This window comes from Nicotiana sylvestris, chromosome 2 (assembly GCF_000393655.2).
Source record: "Nicotiana sylvestris chromosome 2, ASM39365v2, whole genome shotgun sequence".
NCBI lineage: Eukaryota > Viridiplantae > Streptophyta > Magnoliopsida > Solanales > Solanaceae > Nicotiana > Nicotiana sylvestris.
In genome coordinates, this window is record NC_091058.1 from 10,129,832 (window position 1) to 10,141,427 (window position 11,596).

Sequence of the window (11,596 nt, forward strand, 5' to 3'; positions counted from 1 at the left end):
GATTTGGCATGAGGAGAGGACGGAGATTCTATGATGTGATTTTGAGGCGGGTAGGGATGGTGAGCTTTTAGGGCGGCGGATTAGGGTTCAGATGGAGAGAGGATGAAGAGAAGATGAACAGGGTGAGGAAGTGAAATGAAATGTCTTAGGTTATTCGGACAATTTGAGCCGAATCTTGAACTAGTCTGGGGGGAAATTATTTGGGCTGTGATAAAATGGCCCAAAATCAACAGCCTTTTTATTCTCTTTCTTTTTCTTTTCAATTTCAATTGTTTTCTTCCTTTTTTTTTTCTTTCCAAATTAATTAATAAACCAAATTAACTCTTAAAAACAAAATAATTCACCAAATTAAGCTAATTACTCAACGTAATATTCACAACAATTAATTAATTCCAAATTAAAAAAAAGCTACAAAATTCAATGCAAAATGAGTCATTTTGTGATCTTTTCTATTTTTGTCAAACAAATTAATTTACTAATTAATCTAAAAATGTAAAATTGAGTCCTACATGCAAATGCAATGCATTTTTTGTATTTTTATGAATTAAACAAAATTAAACATGCGCAGACAAATGCAATCAATTAGCAAAAAGCTACAAAAATCTACGAAATTATAAAAAATAGAAAAAATTTATTTTTCTTGAATTTATAAAAGTAATTCACATAGGACAAAAATCAGCCAACTAAAAGTGAACGGATAGCATAGCTGCGAAGTAAAAGTGAAGGGACTAATTGCAAAGTGTGACAAACTAGTGAAGTTTCCACTTTGGGGAAGTGACGGAATTGGGAAATGGAAAGTTAGGTAAGAATGGCGTTGGAGACACTTGAGTCGGTTATAATGAAAGTCCAAAATCTATCTCCAGTCGGTTACTTAAACCTCACTCACTGCTGCTCCTGCTCTGCTCGCCCTTTTCGTGCGGCATCCTCCTTGTTCCTCATAATAATTTTAGTAAAGGTTTGAGCTTGAATTTCTTATCTTCTTCATTAGGGTTTCATTTACTACGTTGCGTGCAATCCCTGTTACCGCGTAACTTCTATTATCAGGTACTATTTTTTAATTATTTTCTCCTTTGTATATTTTAAGCAAATGGTGATGTTTCAAGTCTACATATACTATAATTATCTCAATTAACAAGAAATTGAAGAAGGAAGTGGAAGCTTTATTGAAATGAACAATTAGAATGCTGCCCAATTGGAGGATGCAATTATAACTCCTATCTAATTAATTGGCAATTATAACTCCCTGTCTAATTAATTTAGGAAAGGAAAGAGGAGAATTGACAGAAGAGGAGAGATTTGGAGAGGAATAAGAAGAGGAGAGAGAGACCAAGGAAGAAGAAACCATTTTGTGCCTGTTTCCTTAGTCTAGCTTCCTTCCTTATACTGGTGGAGCTTCGTAGCTCTTATGATCGAAGAAGTACCATTATCTCAGTGTTACTAGCAAAAAAGATCCTCCATATTCGCCTCTTATAACTAACTTTCCCGCCAATCACTAGTTTAACTAACTGGTTAGCTTTGTTAACTAGCTGTTGAAATATTAACCAACTTTTTTTAGTTCACTACATCCATGAGTTATATCTTGGCTGTATTTCCAGTTGTTCCCTTGTTGTGGTAATCAGTTACACACTTTTGAATTGAAATGTTGATTCTTCATGGTTTTGCAGCCTATCTAGAAGCTGTGATAAACTGCGTGCATGAGTGCTTATTCTCTGTGCCATTAGTATTCTGATGCTGTTGGATTGAAGCTCTCATGCTGTAAGCAGACAGTTCAGTGAACGGATTTAAGGAATGATCCTCTCTGCACTTTTGACTTCTGTTGGAATCAATCTTGGCCTTTGTTTTCTCTTCTTCACATTGTATTCTATATTGAGAAAGCAGCCAGGAAATGCTGAAGTTTATGCACCGCGTTTGGTTGCTGAGGGGAAATCTCAGCAAACAAACGATTTCAATTTGGAAAGATTGTTGCCTTCTGCTGGTTGGGTGACAAGGGCATGGAAACTCTCAGAAGCAGAGCTCTTGTCTGCTTCGGGCTTGGATGGCGTTGTCTTCATGCGCATTTTTATATTCAGGTTACTTCAGCACTGTTTCATGATGAAGGCTTGACAAGAATAATATATTTTTTATAGCTTTTGTTTCACACAGTATGTTTATTTCCAGTGAGTGACATTTGCATTTTATATCCAGGTTTTGCCTTTGTTAGAGTAGTTGTTCAACAATAAAACCTCCCAGTTGTAGAATAGGAAAGAAAGCATATTACTGAGAGTTGGTGCAATACACCATTGATTTTGCTAGCTAGAAATGTTTGGCAGGTTATTCTAAAGTTTACATATGGGCCTAGGATCACTGTCCATGTTGTTGTCTGCCTTCCCCAAAAATGTTGGGGATGTTGAAGTGATTTTTTACCCTTCCCATTGTAGTTCTACGGTGCAGCATATGTTGTAACTACAGTGATGCTGAGTAACTTGGCAACTTGTACGTGTTACTAAAAAGACTAGGTGTTGACTAGTATTGCGTGTGTCATGGAGACTAGGTGTTGACTACTGTGAGAAATACTGAAGAGATTAGGAAAACGCGTTACTTGATTACTTTTATGAAAGCAAATGCGTTTCTTGATTAATATGGAGTTGAAGATATACCTATTTATCAATGTGAATATACCATATATACGATATTTGTTCACCCTGTGATAACATATAATATACCAACTTTGCTCTCATTCTAACTCTACCTTCTAACACTACCACTGAAAATTCTAACACGCCCTTCAAACTTGAGATGGTAAACCAACTTGAGTTTGCTTACTATGGGAACACAAGAGCTACTTTGTCGCCAGAAAGTGGCATGACTATTATCGTTAAAACAATTGCCAGAAAAGTAGCTCAAAAAGTTGTCAATTCTCTCCTAGAAAAATTGATAAGACAAATGGCCCTCCTATTAGTTCTCTGTTTGGTAGAACAACTTAAATGTCAAAACACTTTGGTAATCAGAGAAAAAGTATTGATAAAAGTGGATAGCTGCCGAAAGGATACTGAAAATGAAAGAAAAAAGAAAAATAAAAAGAAAAAGAAATTGCTGGCTGGTGGTAAGGGGAGCATATCTACTGGGAAGGTTAACTAAAGTGAGAGCAGCAAACTATGAAAAGAAAATAGAAATTTGGCTGGTAGGCGGCATAAAACCTCGCTGGTAAGTCAAAAAGCTAATCTCTCCGTTTCAATTTAGATGAGGTAGTTTGACTCGGCACAGGGTTTAAGAAAAAAGAAGAAGACTTTTGAAACTTGTGGTGTTAAGGGGTAAAAGCTTTGTGGGGCCACGGCATTTGTGTGGTTATAAAAGCTTCTCCTTAAGGGTAAAATGAAGAGTTAAAAGTTGAATTATTTCCAAATGTAGAAATGTGTCATTTATTTTGGAACAGACTAAAATGGAAAGTACCTCATTTAATTTAAAACGGATGGAGTCTTTAAATTTCCACCAAGACCTTAGATGCTTTCATATCCCTGTGAGAAATAAGAGGAAATCAGCAGAGTATGTTGCTTGATTAGTATGGTAACAGGAAGCACCTTCTTATAGGTGATAGTTTTTCAATATCAGACAATATCGAACTTTAACAACTTAACACTTCTAACACCTTATTTTGAAGAAAAGGAAAAAAACAACTCTATGCTTCGAATATTGCAAAACTAACATTAAAGTATTCATTCAAAATCAGAACCCCACATTTTGTATCTTAATCTGGTTCATTACTTTCTTTTACCTGATTGCATTGTCTTGAGCTAATCTGGTTTCCCATATCTCAACAGTGCTAGAGTATTTGCCTTTGCTGTCGTCGTTGGGGTTTTCATTCTTCTTCCTATCAATTACATGGGGAAACAACTAAGTCTTGATATTTTTGACTTGCCCAACAAGTCTCTGGAATCATTCACTATATCAAATGTTGACGATGGATCAAACAGGTAAACAGATTCATGTTCCACCCTAAAATTTATTCAACTATGATGTCAATAGAGGTTCTCTCACTACATAGAATATTGACATGGTGAAAGTAAAACCGACCTTTTGGCAGTTTAAAAATTGGAACACATTCTTGTCTTTTGGAGCAACGGTATAGTTTTCTCAGCCGTGAAAGCAGTCACTAATGCTTGTATTAGGGTTGGATGTCTATATCACACCCCTTGGGGTGCGGCCCTTCCCCCGACTCTGCGTGAATGCGTGATGCCTTGTGTATCGGGCTGCCCTATTTCTTGTCTTTCCATGAAACTGAAATCAACTCGGTTTATAGTCTTGGTGAAAATATTGTTTCTTTTAGTAACAAAGTGTAGCTAAAAGATGTCGTTTGATATTATGCTGCTCAAACAGTGGTGTGGCAGAGTCCAGGACTTTGGTATCCATGAATGTATAAGTTTTTAACAGGAAGCATTTTGTTACCATACCAACAATGGAAATTAGATTGAGAACCACTATGCAAAAGCCTGATATAAATCGCTTTGACATTCAACTCATCATTCACCAGAATTTATGGTACCCTTGATACTTGTGCATATTTCTTGATTTTTCAATTTGGATGTCAATTTCTAAAGAATTATAAAAGAATCTTCTTAAAAAAAATAAAGAATGACGAGAGTGTAGTGTGCTGAAAAAGCCAGTTTAGCCTATATTTTTAGAAATGGTCATGGAACTAGGTGGCGATTTTGTGTTTAGTCCTTTAGGAAATGCTGATAGACTAAGAAAAATTGTTCTTGTAGGTTGGTTTTGTAATAAATGTACAGGATACAGATGACGTTAATCCAAAATGATGTGAATGACCACCAGGCAAGAAGAAATCAAGCATTTCCCTTTTAATTAAAAAAGGAGCAGAAGTGATAAAAAGAGACACATTAGGATTCTGCTAGAAGTAAATACTAAGTGACTTTCTTACACTAAGTGGCTTTCTTGACATTGTTAGAGGGTTAATGAGTATCAGCCTTCAAAGTAAAAGTTATGCTGTTGGCTTTCTTCTAAAAGTGCGAGCGAATTATGGCTTAAATATTGTTGTGTTAAATCGTCTTTTGTCAGCTGTTAGGTTTTCTCTTGGTCATAAGAAATATCTTTTTCTTTCAGCTCTGCTCAAGATAGCAGATTGCATGTCATCAATCACATACATCCTAAATTTCTCACCTGGTTACCAGTTATGCTCAGACACTTGAAGCTATACGATATTTATCTACAGAATGCTCAAAGTGGGTCCCTCAAAGAATAACATCGTTATCAGAGTGTATCAGAGTGTTCAGTAACAGCTCCACACCTATTATGCTGCATCTTATACATCAACATTGTTATGCTGTCAATGTCTTGAACTAAATGTATCTATAATCATTTACTAATTACTAATGGAAGTTGAGAGAGGATCACGTGATGAGTTGGACAAATAATTTGATATTGGTAGTTGGCACTTAACTAAATTCTGAAAGAGTTATTTGTTTTGTCTTTCAAGGTTATGGATTCATTTCTCAGCTGTATATATCTTCACGGCAGTGGTCTGCTATCTTCTTTACTTTGTAAGTGATTTGCCACATTCTTTCTTTTGTTTCTTGTTCATCATTGCTAAAGTTCAACTTACAATGAGATGCCACCTAATTTCCAGGAGTATGACTATATTTCATCAAAGAGAGTTTCTTACTTTTATTCATCAAAACCTCATCCACATCAGTTTACTATTTTAGTTCGAAGTATACCAGTTTCATCAGGAAGAAGCTACAGTGAAACAGTTGAAAGTTTCTTCACGGAGTACTATCCTACAACATATCTTTCACACTGGGTTGTCCGGCGAGCAAGCAAACTACAAGGTCTCATTGTAAGAATGATAGCCACTCTAACTTCAATTCAGTAACTTCAGTTATGATAGTGTAGTTTCTCATTTACCGTTTGTCATCACTTGCTAGTGATATTTTCCCTTTTGAGTTGGCATATTTCTTTTATTATTCCCTTACGTTAAACAACAGTTGTGTGTGCTTGTACCCTCTTATTGTTGCCTGTTAAAACAGAGGTTGGTGTGTGCTTGTACCCTCTTATTCTTGCCCAGCCAATGCTCTTTTTTCGATTGCTGAAGTTGCTTTTTTTATTTATTTATTATTTATAAGGTAGCTGAAGTTTCTTGACTATACCTTTATCTGATAAAGCATGGTAGAATGCAATTCATGATACAGCGGAAACACATTGGTGAATGACATGCATTCATCTATTATTAAGCCCTATGTTCCTCAAAATAAATTTCGTCCCATTTAGGTAATATCTTTATGTGCACTCCACATTCTGTTGTACTTCACGGGTCCATATTATCATGCATTATTTGATATTGCACTGGACAAAAAAAATTTCAACATGCAAGAAAAGAAATGACGTGAATGTAGAATGCAATATTGAAAATGAAGTGATTACAGGAACAATACTTTTAAACTTTATGACGTTTTGATCTGTCATTATCTTATATGAGTTTGCTGTGAAGCCGAGTCTTCCACAATAGTAGTGCAAACGGAACTATAATTTGGAAGCCAGAACATATTGACCAATTTGTTGTTTGCTGTGGCGGGCTCTCCAATCTTTCGTGCAGAAAAATGCTGATAAGTTAAGAAGGCTCGTGCGATTGAAATCAGCAAACCCTAATCAAGAAAGGTCCAGGCGTGCTGGTTTCATGGGTCTTTTTGGACACAGAGTTGATCTACTTGATCACTATGAAAAGAAGCTAGAAGATATAGAAGAAAATGTAAGGGCCGAACAATCTTCAACTCTGGGAAAGGTAATCTTCAGGATTTACATATTCTTATTCTGTACGCAAGATGTATGTTTCACAATACGGAATTTGTATCTGGACATGGCTAGCACTCTTCTTTTAGTACTTAGTTTTTGTCTACATGAGGGTCTACTCTTCTTTATGTGTATAGAATTATCAATACATTCAACAGTATGAATTTAAGTGCAGCTGGTCATAGATGCATTTTAGAAGCAAGCTTAACCAAGTTATGTAATTAAACTGCGTGATTCGTCCAGCCGATAAATTTGCTAAATCCTGAGAGCATTTGGAACCAACAACACCTGCTGAAGAATTTCGAATTCAAAATGTGACAGAAGTTCCAAAAGGAGCATGTGAAGCAGTTCCACCACCCGCATGTTATTGCTTACTTCACATATATGTTGTAACAAAGAGCCTTAGGTAAATGATAGAAGAAAATTAGTTGTTTCCAATTTGTTGGTCTCTAAAACAACAACAACAACAACAACGACCCAGTATAATCCCACAAGTGGGGTAACAATGTTATATTTCATGCTCATCTACATCCTATTATTTTTAAGTAAGGCTTCACAACTGTCTGGTTGCCTTCAATTTTTTTTTTTTTGGGGATCAATTTGTCTTCAATTAATTATGCATATCTTATATAACAGGAGGTAGGAGCTGCCTTTGTATCTTTCAGGACACGTTTTGCTGCAGCTGCAGCTATACACATGCAGCAAGGTGTAAATCCCACACAATGGGTCAGTGAGCCAGCTCCTGATCCAGAGGATGTGTATTGGCCTTTCTTTTCAGCATCATTTCTAAAGAGATGGATTAGCAACTTGGTTGTCATTGTAGCATGTGTCCTCATTACAGTGTTATTTCTTATACCCGTTTTAATCGTCCAAGGGCTTACACATCTTGAGCAGTTGGAAACCTGGTTTCCTTTTTTGAAAGGTTTACTTAGAATGTAAGTGGTAAAACTGAATACTTCGGAAATTTTCTGCTTAACGAGCATGTTACTATACTTATTGATGTCTTTGCGTGGTGGTAAAATAAGTTAATGTCCCTTGCAGAGCATTTGTTAGCCAAGTGATTACCGGATATCTTCCTAGTCTTGTACTTCAGCTGTTTCTATATCTTGTTCCATCCATAATGATTATGCTCTCATCCATACAAGGGTACATTGCTTTGAGCCAGATAGAGAAAAGTGCATGCATCAAAGTTCTGTGGTTTACTATATGGAACATTTTCTTTGCAAATGTGCTCTCCGGAACAGCTCTCTATCGTGCTGAAATTTTTCTTGAGCCCAAGAAAATACCTGCTGTATTAGCTGTAGCAGTTCCTGGACAGGTGAGTGTTTCAGTTATTATGTCAATCGTCTTATTGGAGCAGAAGAAGTTGATCCTTAAAATGTGTTCCGACATTTTGTACAATATCAAGGGTAGCTCAATCTATTGGTTTTGGCTAAATTGCTATCAACTTTTGAGTGAAAAATGGAAGGAGCCTTTTGGGACAAACAAGCTACTTTGACAAGCAACCATAATAAGATACCACTATTTTTAAGCTACAAAAAGAGTTGGGTGAAGAGAAGATAAGAACTGTTTAACAAAGAGAAGATAGAAACCAAGTGTGCCAGTCAAACCTATGCCCTGGTTGAGAGGATAAGCTGCAAGTCCTTGCAATTCAGACAAAACAGGAAAGAAATGTAGTAGAATGCTAATTGGAAGGCAGAAAATTCTGACACCTCATATGTGTATTATGGATCTGACATGCTTCTTTTAGTACTATTTGTTATGCTGAATGACTCTAATGGGAAAGATGACAAATGTTCAATGTTTGAATGATATATACTCATTGAATAATCAGCAGTTACTACTAGAGAAGATTGATTTCCTATTGTTCTTGCAGGCAACTTTCTTTATTGCATATGTGGTTACATCTGGATGGACCAGCACTTCTTCAGAACTTTTTCGTCTGACGACCCTCATTTTCAATTTTATAAAGAGAAATATTTGTAGGAAATTTGATGATGAGTTTGAGGTCCCTTCAGTTCCTTACCACAGTGAGATTCCCAGGATTCTTTTGTTTGGCCTCCTTGGTATAACATACTTCTTCCTCGCTCCCCTAATTCTGCCATTCCTCTTGGTTTACTACTGTCTGGGATATCTCATCTACCGGAACCAGGTTGGTTGTTTTCTTCTGATTCTTTGGGTACATAATGATGAATTCTATATTCTGGGAACTAGGAAGTATTAAAAAGAGAAAATGGAATGTTGAGATCTTCAAATTATTTACCAAATATTCCTCTTGTAACATGCCATGTTTATGTCAATTCTCAGAGTTGATGGATTAGTTTTCCTACTAGGTCAGGACCAATTTAGTCACATTTTCATGTTCCAATTGAACACTGTCCATTTTTTATTATTCTCAAAGGATAAGATTATTCTCTTTACCAAACATATGCGAATCCAATCTCGATCTTATATAAAAGAACAAAAGATCTTTCTTGATCAATCCCTTTGCCCCTCATTCTTCAAGAATAAGGAAGATCCTTTTCAAATTTGAATTTGTTCATTTGGAATCTGGGTTCTTCTACTTCATACTTATTTAATATGAATAAATTCCCTCTCTTTTTTTATATCATTCCTTTAGTCCTATAGGTTTGATCTTCTGTCTTTTGAAATGATGCCAGGTTGAAGCATATTGTTTTCAGTTGCTTTATGTTCTCTTGGATCACCTTACACCTTATTTTGTGCTTTTTTAAGTTCAGTGCTAGTTATTTCCTTCTTTTCAATTTAAATCCACTGAAGGCGGTGAGACTTGAAGTCATGACTTCTACATGCTCTGCTTTGGTACCATGTTAAATTATGTGACCACCTCATCAAAAAGATGTTGTTAGAGAGAGGACACATATATTTATTTCTATTAGGTGCGACTACATCAATATGGTCACTGAAAAACTCCGTAAAACCTATTGTTAGTGTGCTGTATGTCAGGGCAAGTCATGATTAGGAGTCACTTAGTATGTATTAAAGAGAGGAGCAGGTTGCTTGACTTTTTAGGACCTCAGAGTTCTTTGTTTTAAGAGTTTTGTCCAAGTTGACTGCCTGAAAATTACTATTACTTGTTTTATTTTGGCTGTTGGAGAGATCTTTGTGAAGTACCAAAATTTCTATTGGCCTTGCTTTGGCATTGATTATGTTCTATTATTTTTCCAAGCAGCTGCTTAATGTTTATGCACCCAAGTATGAGACTGGTGGAAAGTTGTGGCCTATAGTGCACGATTCGATGATCTTCTCCTTGATACTGATGCATGTTATAGCCATTGGAATATTTGGGCTAAAGAAACTTCCTCTTGCTTCAAGCTTAATAGTTCCCCTTCCAATCCTTACTCTTGTGTTCAACAGCTATTGCCGGAGACGTTTCCTACCTATGTTCAAGTCTTATTCTGTCGAGGTACATCTGCGTAGTTCTGTACTTGTTATCTAGCTCTTGTTTTTTTAAGGTTTTTCCCCTAAATCCTTTTAGTTATTAAGTAAGCAACTAGTGCAGAAGTTATTTCTTTTCTGTTAGCCATTGTTAATATGTTCGTCCTATTTGTGCCCTAAGAGAAATGAGTGGACTTGACAAACTTTTCAATTTAGCAATTGACTTATTCGGTTACTTTGTGATAACTAGTTGTGTTTTGCTAATGTATAGTGATTTTAAAAAAACAGTACTGGCACTTAATCTGATAAGTGATTGATTCTTAACCATAGTGATCGATTGATTCTTAATGCAGTCTTCTCAGTTCTTAAAGTTCTATTGGCTCCTTACGTGTGTTGTCCTTTCCTAACGTGTATAGTGATTCATTTTCTGCCTTTCCACAAACACTACAGAGCTTGCTAAAAAAGGATAGAGAGGAGCAAAATGATCCTACAATGGCAAGTTTTCATGATAGATTAGCCACAGCTTATCAAGATCCAGCACTAATGCGTGCCCGATATTCTGGAAATAGTGAAAGTATCAATGCTCCCCTTCTCCGCACTTCTGAAGCTGATACTTAGGATGTAATTGAGCTATTGCTAGTTGTAGTTATGTCATACTTTTAGTTGGCAAACATGTGAATTTTACAGGTTTGTAAGATGATCTGATTATGGGACTCACCAATACGTAGTTTTGAGTTCAATCTGCTACTCTGTATAACACCATCTTTTAGTTGTGCGATTGTTCAATGATTTAGCTCGAGTAATAAATTATATAGTTTGAGATTTGCATGATACTTTGGATAACACCATATTCTAGTTGACGTTGCGCGGTATGTACCTTGAAACCATGATGGTGCAACTACGGCTGTTTTTCACATGCTTATATTCTTTTCAGTTTTCCATGACCAACTCTGGTTCTCTGCTGCCTACTGCGAGGCGGGTTCATGCCTGAAGAAAATTGTTCTTTTCAAGCTAGATTGATATACTTTAAGTCGTTAGAATTAGAAACAAGTAATTCAAAAATTCTCCAAAGGTGTACTGAGGCAAGTTTTTACGGTATTTTTATTGTCAAGACAAGAGACTTGATCAAGAATCTTCACGATGCATGCAAGGTAGGCAACAACTAACTGGAGATGGCTAATTAAAGTTGGCAACCAACTGGAAAACCTGATCCTTCTGAAATGTTCATAGTCTGTATTTTTAATACGGACGAACTAGAAAGTGCCAAATTGTGGATAACACCAAATGCTTCCCTATAGTTACTTGATTGGTCAATTGTTTGATAATTGCATTAAATATTCTCTTCTTGCTTGACGCCTCCATTTGTATGTGATTTTTTTTTTTGGCTTCAGTTCTTTTAATGCCTTCTTGTTGGAATCTTATA

The 11,596-nt window shown here is 36.1% G+C and overlaps 1 protein-coding gene across 2 annotated transcripts; it reads left to right on the forward strand.

Moving 5' to 3' along the window:
• Positions 1-768: 768 nt before the first annotated feature.
• On the forward strand, positions 769-11,004 carry LOC104236879 (CSC1-like protein HYP1). Of its 2 annotated transcripts, none has more exons than XM_009790922.2 (11): positions 769-955; positions 1,665-2,069; positions 3,798-3,950; positions 5,468-5,531; positions 5,618-5,827; positions 6,584-6,769; positions 7,414-7,712; positions 7,819-8,095; positions 8,654-8,929; positions 9,968-10,201; positions 10,624-11,004. In XM_009790922.2, exons 2-11 carry the CDS (start codon positions 1,789-1,791, stop codon positions 10,789-10,791), a joined length of 2,148 nt encoding a protein of 715 aa, XP_009789224.1. In that variant the 5' UTR covers positions 769-955; positions 1,665-1,788; the 3' UTR covers positions 10,792-11,004. The 2 variants fall into 2 exon arrangements, with proteins under 2 accessions (XP_009789224.1, XP_009789223.1); XM_009790921.2 differs by having other exon boundaries at positions 867-1,044.
• The last annotated feature ends 592 nt before the right edge of the window (positions 11,005-11,596 follow it).